The 14,451-nt window shown below is 35.2% G+C and overlaps 1 protein-coding gene across 1 annotated transcript in view; it reads left to right on the top strand.

The window, feature by feature from the left end:
* Positions 1-582: 582 nt before the first annotated feature.
* The window catches only part of LOC121407120 (C2 domain-containing protein 3-like), a 29,864-nt gene continuing 15,995 nt past the window's right edge, over positions 583-14,451 (top strand). The window contains exons 1-11 of the mRNA XM_041598053.1: positions 583-708; positions 1,198-1,299; positions 8,977-9,063; positions 9,871-9,975; positions 10,421-10,500; positions 11,184-11,230; positions 11,602-11,760; positions 12,183-12,311; positions 12,928-13,022; positions 13,489-13,626; positions 14,090-14,239. Coding sequence (XP_041453987.1) covers positions 634-708; positions 1,198-1,299; positions 8,977-9,063; positions 9,871-9,975; positions 10,421-10,500; positions 11,184-11,230; positions 11,602-11,760; positions 12,183-12,311; positions 12,928-13,022; positions 13,489-13,626; positions 14,090-14,239 — 1,167 coding nt within the window. The 5' untranslated portion in view covers positions 583-633. The remainder of the gene's footprint in view (positions 709-1,197; positions 1,300-8,976; positions 9,064-9,870; positions 9,976-10,420; positions 10,501-11,183; positions 11,231-11,601; positions 11,761-12,182; positions 12,312-12,927; positions 13,023-13,488; positions 13,627-14,089; positions 14,240-14,451) is intronic.

Below are 14,451 nucleotides of genomic sequence, written 5' to 3'. Positions count from 1 at the left end.
GATTGGGATTTTTGCTTAGGGGAAATTTGTGCTTAGTGAAGATTTATTTCTAACAGAGGGTATTTTTACTACACATGTAAGTCAATGCAATCAATCATGAAAATCAGTCCTTTAATTTATCAATAAGCTTTCTTTTACAGGGCCTCAGACTAACTTGAGTATGAAGTGCTAAATCGGATGCCCCAATTTTCTCCTGATAATTTTAGGAAAGTTTTGTTATATTCTGAGCTTACCAAAGATATAATTTGAAAATGGTCACATAAGATATTTTGTTTCAAAAGAGAAATTTTTTATGGATGATGTGATTAAGTGACTATTGTTTGAAAGAGCTTTGTAGAAAGATGTATAAAATATTTATTTAGGGTACATTTATGTAAAAATGTGATATGCATGAATCACTTAATTTATATTTGGTGAAAGATTTCAATGATAATGACAGATGCAACAAGCATTCATATTTTATGTTCATGTATTCAGTTATAGCTAAAAAAAGATTTTTTTTATTGATATCACATAAACAAGAAAAACATGATTGATAAAGATATGATATTACCAGACATGCTCTTCCTATATCATGTATACATCCCAGGAGGAAGAGACAGACTGGTGCATAATACCTACTTGGTTGGTCGTATGTTCTGGTTGGATGATGCAGCTAGGTCTGATGTGTGTTGGGGAACCACTCAACCAAACTTTGACTATGTGCAGGTAATTCATTCCATGTTGATCTTCCCTATTTGTTTCTATGTGGGGCGAAAGTTCATTGATTCATGTTTATTTTCAAATGTAGGAAAGAGAATAAACACTAAGACATTGCAGCCTGTTGAAGATCGTTAGTAAGAGGAGATATTGTTTAACTGATTCAGTAATGAAACATGTGTATGTAAAGATAATGAAAATGAAGAACAAGACAAAGAAAAAAGAATATGGAATTAGAAGGTACTGTTTCTGTAAAATATGTAGAAATTGGTTCGAATCAAATATTAATTTGAAACTAATCAAGTTTAAATTTATGAAATACAATTTATTTAACTACATAGAGTAGGGATGGGTTTGAATCAAGTGAAACATTCTCTAAGTAAATGGCAAAATAATTGTTTAAGGTAAATCAATCATAAAGGGGCAGGAGCTCAGAGACAGATGAATAAGAAGAACTAGATGTATTTGCAACATTTATTTTTTTCTTCGCTCTCTTAGGTATCTCCAGTGTTTCTGACCCAGTCACTCCTGGAGAGAATGAGAAATAATTTCACTGTGATTGAAGTCTGGGATAAAAAGACATCTGCTCAACACGACCAGGTAAGATAGAGAACTACAAACTTATCTTTTTCCTCAAACTAGGGGAGGGGTGGTTAAATTACAACTCAAATCAATTTCAAGTGATATGAAATCAATATGCAATTGCTCCATGTATCTAGCACTTGATACAATTTTTGCCAAGTGCTCTCAGTATCATATCCTCTTGTGTTTTTGGAGAAATTCAAAACAAAGAATCAAAGACTGTATAGATGGAGCCTAATGCTCCAACCATTCCCTTTGAAAATTGTACAAATAAAGGGAAAGAATAATGTAATTGCTGATGCTTTATCAAGAGTATAAAAAGTGAAATTATTCATGATTTTGACCAAGTGTGTCATTTGAAGAAAACATCTTTGATGTTCATTTATTTTAACATGTTCGTTAAGTACTATATTTTTGTACACGATAAATGTAAATGATTTATCAAGATGACTTTGAACAGTTAAAAGAAAAAGTAATCATAAAGAAACCTTTACTACGGTAAAGCTTTCTTTTCCCCGGTGGGGGAGGTGTTACATATAAGAATAATTTTAGAATTGTAAAAGCAATTACATTCATCTATTAGTTATTTCCCTTTAAGGTTAGCCAAGAATTGTAAAGAACATTCAAGAATGTCTTTTTATTATGCAGGCCTTGCCTATTTAAAAGGCCAAGGAGTTGTATTGTTATTTCTGAATAGAGATTAGGAACAATAGGCTTAGCTATGCTATTGACACTCTTGATTTCAATGAGGTCATTCAAGAGTGTTCTGGATTTTGACTGCTCCTGAAAGGAGAAAGTTTTTTTAAAGAAAATGCTAGAACCTTCCTTAATAGTGAATTCTAGAAGAATAGCTGCAAACTATATAAAGCTGGCGGATTCTTCAAGATTATCATCACATCATCACACCATCACATCATATGAGAGCAGGAGATCACATCACATCATATTAGATCACTTGATCATCACATCATATGAGATCACTTCACCAGATCAGATCAGAGCAGTTTATGCATCAATGAACTGTTTGCAGTTATTTTGAGAGAGAAATTATCAGTTCTCATCGAGATCATCAACATCATCAACCTGTTCAATGAACACGCTTCAACCCATGGATTGCTGAAATTGACTGTTAATCATCATCAACATCGTCTTCACGGACATTTCAACTCGTTACAGTGACTTTTATTATTCATCGGACTTCAACATCAGTTTCATCATCGCCATCATTGTGAATTTTCGCCAGTCAACTGGGATTTTATCATTTGGATTATTACTTGGATATAGTATCATCACTTCGGGATTTTACATCGGACACTTCAAGAGATTTATGTAAGATCATTATTTGTTTTATTTATGTATAATTATTTCCTGTAATAAAAAAAAAGGAAAATTGAAACTTTATATTTAAAAATCTTCTTTGTTATTTGTTGCAGTATCGTAACAAATAATTTTGGGGGCTTGTCCGGGAGACGGAAACCAAATTTGTACAAGCCAAGGCAATTTGAAACGAAAACCAAATTTGTATAAGCCAATTTGAAATTAAAACCAGTTGTCCGGGAGTCGAAAACCAAATTTGTATAAGCCAATTTGAAATTAAAACCAGTTGTCCGGGAGTCGAAAACCAAATTTGTATAAGACAATTTGAAACTAAAAACAGTTTTTCTGGAAACGAAAACCAATTTGAGACGAAAGTCAATTTAAAACAAAAGCCAATTTGAATTGGAAACATTTTGGAAAGTTCTAGAATATACTGTACTGTGTTATTACTTGCTTGTATTTGTGTATATTCACTATGGCTACATTTGATGTTGAAGAATTTCTTGCAAAGACAGAATTGTCATATGATCATTTGAAGTCACTGAAGAAAGATGATTTGATAACAGTTTGTGATCATTTGGGTGTATCTCTAGCCCCAGGATTAAAGAAGGCAGAGATAATTGACTTGTTATCTAGTCACATGAAGCTTACAGAGGAGTCTGAAACTTCTGTTACTGTTTCAGATGATGCTCAGATTCAACTGGCAAAGTTTGAGATGGAAATGAAAATGAAAGAAAACCTTGAAAAGGAGGAAATGAAAATGAGAGAAAACATTGAAATGGAGAAAATGAGATTGGAGTACCAGTTAAAGTTGAAAGAAATGGAGTTAGCTCATGCAAATACTAACTCTGTTAAAGATAAACCTCCCCAAGGCTTTGATGTGGCGAAAAACATTCGCCTTGTGCCAAAATTTGATGAAGAGGGAGTTGATACATATTTTGTGTCATTTGAAAAAGTGGCCAAGAGACTGAATTGGCCCGAGGAATACTGGACTCTTCTCCTTCAAAGTGTTTTTGTTGGAAAGGCTGCAAAAGTCTATTCTTCACTCTCTGAAACGCAATCATGTGACTATGCTACAGTAAAAGAAACAATTCTCAATGCATATGAGTTGGTACCAGAAGCGTACAGACATAAATTTAGGAACATGCAAAGACAATCAGGCCAGACGTATGTTGAATTTGCTAGGGAACAAGAAATGATGTTCGATAAGTGGTACAGATCACTGAAAGTTGACAAAGATTTTGTTCACCTTAGGGAAGTTGTCCTCCTAGAAGAATTCAAAAAGAGTCTTCCTTTTGGCATTAAATCTCACTTAGATGACCATAGAGTTACTGAAGTCAGTAAAGCAGCCATAGTAGCTGATGAATTTGAGGTCACACATAAGGGTAGTGGAGATAGGCCTCCTTTCAAGAATTATTGGAAAAAGAAAGGTAAAGGGTCATTTGAATCCCACAATAAACCTAGTGAGGGAAAATATGCAAGCAAGGACAAAGACGCTAACAAGAATCAGGCTAGTGGGGGCACAGAATCAACCAAAAGGTCTGAGATTCGTAGTTCCAAAATTTGTACTCATTGTCATAAATCGGGACATTTGAAAGAATCATGTTGGAAATTGGTTGGAATGCCAACCAAAGTTAAGAAAGACATGGGTTTTGTCAAGCAAACAAGTGTTCCCTCGATGGAGTTTGTTCCATCAGAGCCCAATCGAGATGTTGAGAGTGTTTCTCTAGTATTTGCTGATAAAGTCAAACAGGTTGATGAAACTTTTAGAAGTTTTTTGCATGATGGTGAAGTATCCCCTTGTTCGACTGGTGCTGCTGGTAGGTCAGTGGTGATCCTTAGGGATACTGGGGCTGCACAGTCCCTGATGGTGCCAGGGATTCGGCTCTTCCTCCGGAGAGTTCAGAGAATGCCAACGTCTTAGTTCAAGGTATTGGCCCAAATTTCATGTCGGTTCCTTTGCATAAGGTCGACTTAAAGTGTGACCTAGTTAGTGGTCCTGTGACTGTTGGTGTCGTTCCAGAATTACCCATGAAAGGTGTTGATTTCTTGTTAGGTAACGACTTGGCTGGAGATAAAGTTGTTGCATCTCCAGTGGTTTCGGAAAAGCCCGTTGAGGTAGCTGAAACTGAATTGTTGCAGGAAGATTTTCCTGGGATTTTCCCGGATTTTGTTGTTACTAGGTCTCAGACTCGTAGAGCTGAAAAGGATGATGCGGAATCTGCTGATGTAGAGGAGAGTACTGATGTCTGGTTAGCTGAAACCTTTTTCAAGGATTTGAATGGGGATAGTGTTGAAGGCTCTGTTGCTAACAATGATAGTTTGTTTAGTAAATCCTCCCTAGTACAGGCACAACAGGCAGACCCAGAATTAAAAAGCTTGTCACAAAAAGCATGTTCTGAGGCTGAGGCTGATAAGGTTCCTGAGTGCTTTTATGTCAAAGATGACATTTTGATGAGGAAATGGAGACCTCCCCGGAGACCAGCTGATGAAGATTGGTGTATAATTCACCAGGTTGTAGTTCCTCCTTGTTACCGCACAGATATTCTGAAAATGGCTCATGAGTTACCTATGGCAGGTCATGTCGGTATTCGGAAGGCAGAAGATAGAATTATGAGGCATTTCTATTGGCCTAAGATGCACAAAGATGTTGTGCATTTCTGTAAGACATGTCACACATGTCAGATTATTGGTAAGGCACAGCCTTCTATCAAGCCTGCTCCATTGATACCCATTCCTGCATTTGATGAACCTTTTACTAGGGTTCTTGTTGATTGTGTTGGACCCTTACCCAGAACGAGGTCGGGTCACAGATTTCTCCTGACGATTATGGACTTGTCTACACGGTTTCCAGAGGCGATACCTTTGAGAAGTATCACTGCAAAGACAGTGGTGCAGGCGTTAGTGCAGTTTTTCACTAGGTACGGTCTGCCGAAGGAAATTCAATCTGATCAAGGGTCAAATTTCATGTCAGGAATATTTCAGCAAGTTATGAAGGAGTTGGGAATAAAGCAGATCAAGTCCTCTGCTTATCACCCACAGTCCCAAGGAGCGTTAGAACGCTATCATCAGACTTTGAAGACCATGATTAGGGCTTATTGTGAAGACTATCCCGATGACTGGGATAAAGGGATCTCATTCCTACTGTTTGCAACTAGGGATTCCCCGAATGAGTCCACAGGTTTCAGTCCATTTGAATTGGTCTATGGTCATGAGGTTAGGGGTCCCCTAAAGCTTATCAAAGAGAGGTTTATGGTTCAGAATGATGATGTAAACCTTCTAGACTATGTGTCAAAGTTTAGAGAAAGGCTCTCAAAAGCTTGTGATGTGGCTAAGGAACACTTGAAAGAGTCGCAGGGAAAAATGAAAGCTCAAGCTGACAAAAATGCAAAAGAGCGAAGTTTCAAGCCTGGAGACAAAGTATTAGTGTTGTTGCCTTTGCAAGGTGAGCCCTTGAAAGCTAGGTTTAGTGGTCCCTACATAGTCAAAAAGAAATTGAATGATGTCAACTATGTGATCAGTACCCCTGATCGAAGAAAGTCTCAAAGAATTTGTCATGTAAACATGTTAAAAGAATACTTTGAGCGAGAGGCTAGTCAGCCAATAGGTACAACACAGGTCAAAGAAGAAGAAAAACATGTAAATGTACATGAAGAAGAATGCTATGAAAAGACAGATAATGAATTGTCTTATACAGATGTATCTAAGAACGAACCATGTGGTGTAAAGTTGTCTAACTCAGAGATGTTAGGAAACATGGATGAGGCATTAAAACACCTGCCTGAAGATCAGAGAAATGATATATCTGGCCTGTTAAGAGAATATGAGAATGTATGTAAAGACAAACCAGGTCGTACACCTTTAACTGTACATGATGTAGACGTAGGTGATGTAAGACCTATCAAACAGAATCCTTATAGGCTCAATCCAAGCAAGTTGGAAATGGTGAATAAGGAATTACAGTTTATGTTAGATAATGACATAATCGAACCGAGTCAGAGTAGTTGGAGTTCTCCCATTGTAATGGTTCCAAAGCCAGACGGCTCTCAGAGATTTTGCATTGATTACCGGAAGGTAAATGCAGTAACTAAGACTGACTCGTATCCAATTCCTAGGTTAGAAGATTGTATTGATAGGGTTGGAAATTCTGCCTATATCACAAAGATAGACTTGCTTAAAGGATATTGGCAAGTGCCACTGACTGACCGAGCCAAAGAGATATCAGCCTTTGTCACACCCGAAGGCTTATTTCAATGCAAAGTCATGCCTTTTGGAATGAAAAATGCCCCAGCAACCTTCCAAAGGTTGACAAATCAAGTGATTGCCGGACTTGACAATTGTGTCGTATACATAGACGACATCCTAGTATACAGTGATACTTGGAATGATCATCTGAATCATTTGAGAGCACTGTTTGACAGGCTGGACAAAGCCAATCTAGTAGTGAATCTGATGAAAAGTGAATTTGCCAAGGCAAAGGTCACATATCTTGGTCATGTGGTTGGTCAAGGGCAAGTGCTACCAAGAGAAGCCAAGATACAAGCTATCTTAGACTTCCCAATTCCCACAACTAAGAAAGAATTGCTCAGATTCTTAGGTATGAGCGACTTCTACAGGAAATTTGTTCCAAATTTCAGTACAGTGGTTAGTCCTCTGACAAACCTGCTGAAGGCAAAAGTGAAGTATGTTTGGTCTGACGAATGTCAAAGATCATTTGAGAAATTAAAGGCCATTTTGGTGAATGAGCCTATTTTGGCAGCTCCAAACTTCACAAAGCCATTCAAAGTAGCAATTGATGCATGTGATGTTGGAGTAGGAGCAGTATTGCTCCAAGAAGATGAAGAAGGCATCGAAAAACCAGTGTGCTACTTCTCTAAGAAACTCAATAGATTTCAGAAGAAGTACTCAACTATTGAAAAAGAGGCCCTGAGTCTCGTACTAGCCCTTCAGCAGTTTGAGGTGTATCTAACCAATGGAGAGATTACAGTCTATACAGATCATAATCCTCTTGTGTTTTTGGAGAAATTCAAAACAAAGAATCAAAGACTGTATAGATGGAGCCTAATGCTCCAACCATTCCCTTTGAAAATTGTACAAATAAAGGGAAAGAATAATGTAATTGCTGATGCTCTATCAAGAGTATAAAAAGTGAAATTATTCATGATTTTGACCAAGTGTGTCATTTGAAGAAAACATCTTTGATGTTCATTTATTTTAACATGTTCGTTAAGTACTATATTTTTGTACACGATAAATGTAAATGATTTATCAAGATGACTTTGAACAGTTAAAAGAAAAAGTAATCATAAAGAAACCTTTACTACGGTAAAGCTTTCTTTTCCCGGTGGGGGAGGTGTTACATATAAGAATAATTTTAGAAGAATTGTAAAAGCAATTACATTCATCTATTAGTTATTTCCCTTTAAGGTTAGCCAAGAATTGTAAAGAACATTCAAGAATGTCTTTTTATTATGCAGGCCTTGCCTATTTAAAAGGCCAAGGAGTTGTATTGTTATTTCTGAATAGAGATTAGGAACAATAGGCTTAGCTATGCTATTGACACTCTTGATTTCAATGAGGTCATTCAAGAGTGTTCTGGATTTTGACTGCTCCTGAAAGGAGAAAGTTTTTTTAAAGAAAATGCTAGAACCTTCCTTAATAGTGAATTCTAGAAGAATAGCTGCAAACTATATAAAGCTGGCGGATTCTTCAAGATTATCATCACATCATCACACCATCACATCATATGAGAGCAGGAGATCACATCACATCATATTAGATCACTTGATCATCACATCATATGAGATCACTTCACCAGATCAGATCAGAGCAGTTTATGCATCAATGAACTGTTTGCAGTTATTTTGAGAGAGAAATTATCAGTTCTCATCGAGATCATCAACATCATCAACCTGTTCAATGAACACGCTTCAACCCATGGATTGCTGAAATTGACTGTTAATCATCATCAACATCGTCTTCACGGACATTTCAACTCGTTACAGTGACTTTTATTATTCATCGGACTTCAACATCAGTTTCATCATCGCCATCATTGTGAATTTTCGCCAGTCAACTGGGATTTTATCATTTGGATTATTACTTGGATATAGTATCATCACTTCGGGATTTTACATCGGACACTTCAAGAGATTTATGTAAGATCATTATTTGTTTTATTTATGTATAATTATTTCCTGTAATAAAAAAAAAGGAAAATTGAAACTTTATATTTAAAAATCTTCTTTGTTATTTGTTGCAGTATCGTAACAATTCTTTCACATTTGCTAATCATTCCAAACTTTATTTCATCCATGTTTTGAATGCTTGTGTTTAATACCACCATATTCAATGAAATCTTGGTATTCTTTTCCACAGTTACTAGGTATTGCCAAGCTCCCTTTACATCAGCTTTACATGTCGTATAGAGACCAAAGAATTGGCAAGACATTGCTCAAGTCACAGGTAGGACTTGTCTTCGAATCAGGGATCTGTTATAGCAAAATATAATTTTTTTTTAATTTGCCTGAGCAAAAAACTGTTAAAATGTAAAATATTTTGATTAGTCACCAGGTCCCATTTTAAAAACAATTGCAATAGTTTTCATTTCAATGAAACGTATAGTAAATTTGTCAATGTCTTAATCTTACATTATGAAATTGTATACACTGTCCCTTTGGAAAAAATAAGAGGAGTATGCTGTTTTGTCGACACAATGGTGCATATCCAAATTTAGACATAATACAATGTTGCTAAAATATTGCAATGAGAAAACCATGAACTGTATGAAAGCTGTTAATGTGATTTATAACTGTTTGGATATATGATAGCTAGCTTTGCAGACCTGGCTCATCAGTGAGAGATGCACACAATATGACTTGAGCTTCCATGTACAGTGCGTGCATCTTGAGTGTGCATGAGGGGGGGGGGGGGCAGAAAAAGAAATAGTTCACCTTTTCCCTAGGGGAAAAAGGGGACTATGCTTGATGTCAGCAAGGAAAATTAACTGTATTATTGGAAAGGCTTTTCCTAGTAAAACTAAAAATTTATTTTCTCTTTTTGTACACTCTCATTGCAACAGTGTTAAGACTAGGGATAAAATACACACTATAGCAGTAATATAGCAGCTAAATATATATTAGGCATATATGAATGGGGTATTAAGAGTTAATGAAAATTGCTTATTTATCTTAAAAACATTATTTGAATTCCAATGTTTTCTCTTTTGACGATTTTACCTTTATTCATATTATAACCCTTATTCCAGTTCAGTATCCTGTTGTAGCTGTAGACAATGAAATACCAATAAATGACCCCTTCACTGGTCAGCGCTGTGGACAGCTGACCATACTCCTAGCTCTAGGATCACAGCAACAGGTAAGGATGTATGTTATAATGTATATGCATAATAAATTTCCATTGGAGCATTCTTGCCTATTTACTATGCATTCAATACATAAAAGTCCCATAAATAATTAACAGCAGTGCCCCAAATTTGTAATTAATACACATAGGAAATTATCATTGTATGTGGGCATGCCAGGACCAGATGACTGGGATTATAATATATCTGTAAAGAGCATAGAGACGTCTTGATGTATTATGGTTGATATGGTTGATGATATATATGTCCTATATAAAAGCTATTAGATTAAAGATTGTTATTATTATTATTACTATTATTTTTATTATCATTATTATTAATTAGTATCATCATAATTATTATTGCTTTATTTTTACAAGTTTTGTTGTGCACCTGCCCTACATTCAACTGAAACTGATAATCAATCTTAATTTGGTTAATGATTTTCTCTTTTTTCAGGTTTCTGCTTTACAGAGGTTGAAATCTATCAGACGAGATGCTACTGATGTACCTGAGAGACCAGTGCACTATGGAGAGAGGTGAACACAATTATTCTTTGATTTTTGAATAAAGATCTTTTACTTGCAAAAGATACTTACACTTCTTATCTGATGTATTCAGCTGTTTCTTTTTAATTCATTATGTTAAAGATAAAATATCAGTCATTGTAAGTCTGTTGAAAATTATCACAGCATTGGAATATGGATAAAATAGTACTTCACTTCTTCATCTGTAAACCGGTTTTGACTGGTTTTGAGGAGAAGTAGGTCAGTCAACTTCACAGGTGCGTTTGATTGATTGACAGGTTGTACATTACGGGAAATTCTCTGAGTGTAATTTACAATGAGGTTCCTGTAATTCACTCACTGAGTAATGTGTAAATTGCAATCTACTAGTAATTTACAAGACATCTACCAGATACCTTTAAGAAATGTACTATGAACTATTTTAATTGGCAAAATTTGTAAACAAGGAGGAATGTGTAATAAACAAGCAGTGAGAAAGGACATATGATCTATGATGCAAATTTATCTGTTGGGCTTACGTCTTTGTACTATTCAGGTGTACTGTGTACAGTGATATATTCTAACCTATTAATACTTATGTGACAAATCTAGATTTTTATTATTTATCATTTGAATATATTTTTTAGATGGAGAAAAAGTTCTAAGAATATTTGAATATTTATATAACGTTTAATTTTTTTGTTTTTTTATTTCAGAGCTAGTGTTCACACTGCCGATCAAGAAGTAGAAGACACAGGCGCAGGTGAGAATATTGTATTATCAGAATTTGATATAAATTGATCATGCCTTTTTTTTAAAGAATTATATAAAGTTGACAAGATTTGTAAAAGTCTCTTTATCTTGCCAATTTGTTATGTGATTATCATGTCTGTCTGTCTCTCTCCTCTCTCAAGTTTCTTCCTCTGATACTGTGCTTATCCTCTATATCTGTCTGTTATCTTCTATTTTATTTGTAATCCCCTTTCTCTCTCTCTCTCCCTCTGTCTTCTCATTCTGTATCCTCACTCTTCCACTATTTCTTCTTGTCTCTTATTTTCTACATGATTTACACTATTTGTCAATTAATATTGACTTTCATATTCCATTAATTCGTTCTTTCTCTCTCTGTTTTAGTTGAACATGTCTTTGAGGTAGTCATTGAAAGCATCCAGGGTTTGCCTCAGCTTGAAGACTCAGTATGGGGAGAGGCTGATTGTTTCATTCAATATCACTTTCCTCATCAACAACATCAATTACAGCAACAGCAGGAGTTTGGAGGTCTACTCCAAGACAGTAAGTTGTCATTTTAAATTTACTTGGTATTGCTTCCAGTTAATTTGTGATTTTGGGGTAGAATGTTAAAAACATAATTTTTTTGTAACAGGCTGATGTCTTTATACTTACTTGATTTTTCAGTATTAGACCTTTGAAAATAAAATGTTTAGAAACATAGCAAAGTGTAAGCTAGTTTTTACATAGGACCAAGTAACCAAGTGTTACACTAGTTTTCTTATTATGTAACTCTCAAGAGGATTATAGATTTAAATAAACATCATATCTACACATAATCAGTTCCAAGTATCCTAAATGATCAATTACATTTCGAATTTCAATCATTAATATGTTACATAAATATGACTTTGTGTGTTTAATTTGTCGGTAAAATTTGGTTTATTCACCGTATTCACAATACCTTTTCTTTTTGTGTCCTGTAGATAGTCTAACTCTCAGACCTCACCGTACTCCTACTACTCTATGTGTTCCTGATCCTGTATTCAATGATGTATGCAGACATAGGATAGTCTTGGTTCAAGGCACTCCAGTACAAAGGGAACTTCTCACAGGTAATACTGCTAATAACATTTCAACCCAACCAAAGAATGATACTGATTATAGCATTCTTGTTCTATTTGATACTCTCAGGGGTGTGAGAGTTCAGATTTTCAGCTGATTTTTAGCTGCTTTTTTCCCAGCTTAATTTCAGCCTATTTTTGGCTTACCTCTGTACAAGAAAGTATGGGAGCTCTTTCTATTCCAGACTTTTTCAACACTAGCTTTTTTTTCAGATCGTTTTATTTGTGACCACTCACACCCCTGATACTCTGCTAAGCCATTTGAAAATAGCTCTACAGTTCATGTTTGAACATTTGTTTGTCTGTGTATACATTATCTGGAATCTATTTCATTAAGGACTTATAGTTACAAAACCTTTCCATTACTTCTGTGGTAACAGGGCTGAGCAGCCAATCAAATCTAGGTTTCCATGGTATTTACCATAATCATAGCAACTTAACTATAACTGTCAATACTTTTGAATCCCAGATAACTTTGATTTAATGAAAACATTAAAAAAAATACCACCCCTTTTTCATATGAATTTTTAACACGTAATGAATTATCAATTAATGTTCCCATACCCTGAAGAATTTTTTTATTGTTTCTATAAATCTTTTCCTACAGCCTGTGCAGGAGTAGGAGGCCATGCTGGAGGTATACCATTTGAGGTTTGGTGTCGATTCTACTACCCTAACGTCAGGGATCAAGTCATTGCTAAGGTTTGTGAGATTAATCTGAAAAATGTGGTGTTCATGGGTATGGACAGAAAAGAATCCTAAGGCCTTGTTGCATAAAACCTTTCAATGAAGAAAACTCAAGTTATTTTTTATAAAAGTTGTTTAATGTGTCAGAGTCATTGGCTGTTTTATGCTAATCTTCCCAATTTTTTTATGGTAAAACCTTTATTCATCAGGACCTATAAGTCTATGCTCTTCACAGCATGTCTTGTATTTCATCAAAATATTTGTTCTTGATTAATCCCTATCATGAGTGATAATGACTGGTTGTTTTGCTCATCTTTTCCTACTCTATTTCATTGTTGTATGATAAATTTTACTTCATGAATTAAAAAAGTAACAACTCTTCAAAGCTTGAATGATGGACTTCTACAATGTAACTCATTATTCTAAAGTATGTTGTAAACAAGAGGCTCTTGTCAATATTTCCCTATATTTGTCTTTTCAGGCTACCCTACCATTAGCCAAGCTATGTGCCATGGTTACCATGCAGAGGAGAGGTGAGCCCAGTGTCCAGACATTCTCATTGCCTCTTCGTACTCATCAAGATGACCAACAGAGGGCAGCAGATGAAACAGGTGCAATGGTAAATATATCAGATTTTTTGTTGAAAATTAATTACTTTGAATTTGAACTTTGAACTCATATTGCAGACTTTGTAATGTATTAATTCATTTAATTTGTTTTAGGATATATAAAAAAAAAATTGTATTCCTCTATATGATTTATCTGTAAAACAGGAGAACAGGCCAAGTCTACCAAAGAAGAAAGTTGGTATTAATAAACATTTTAAAAAATCCGACATTGAAAATATCCATCACAATCAAATGTAACATATGAAAAGTGGGGGCAATTGCTGATTTCTACTAATAGAAATAGAAAATGAAAATAGTTAACTTATCAAATGAGTATCCAAATCATGTCTATTCTTCAGGAAATTACAATGTCTTTGACATTTTATACATAAATTTGATTTTAAAATGAATACCATTGTATCACAATAACTTGCAATAATAATGATTTTTTTTTTCATTTGTCAATGCCCATAGCTTCATGACAGTGGACTATTAGATGTAACAGTAAGCTATAGACAGACTGTGATCCAACACAGAACCAATCCATCAAGAGAGATAGGTGCTACAGCTGGGGGTCCTCATGTATCCTTAGCACTCACTATTCACAGAGCTTGTGGTCTCAAGGTTTGTTATTAGATTACCATATTTCATTCAGTATACTGTACTGCCCTGCTTTGACAAAAGGAAGCAAGTCAAATGAGTACTATTTCCTGTATAATGGCAAAATGTGTCTGTCATTTACATAGACCTTAATGGATAAGCATGACGGTCAATCAGCCATATCTCATAGCAGGCTCAGCATTTTCTTTAAAAATTTGACCTGGATGAAGACATCA

This window comes from Lytechinus variegatus, chromosome 1 (assembly GCF_018143015.1).
Source record: "Lytechinus variegatus isolate NC3 chromosome 1, Lvar_3.0, whole genome shotgun sequence".
Taxonomy (NCBI): Eukaryota; Metazoa; Echinodermata; class Echinoidea; order Temnopleuroida; family Toxopneustidae; genus Lytechinus; species Lytechinus variegatus.
The sequence above is the reverse complement of the archived record's forward strand: the minus strand, read 5'-3'. Positions and strand labels throughout refer to the sequence as shown.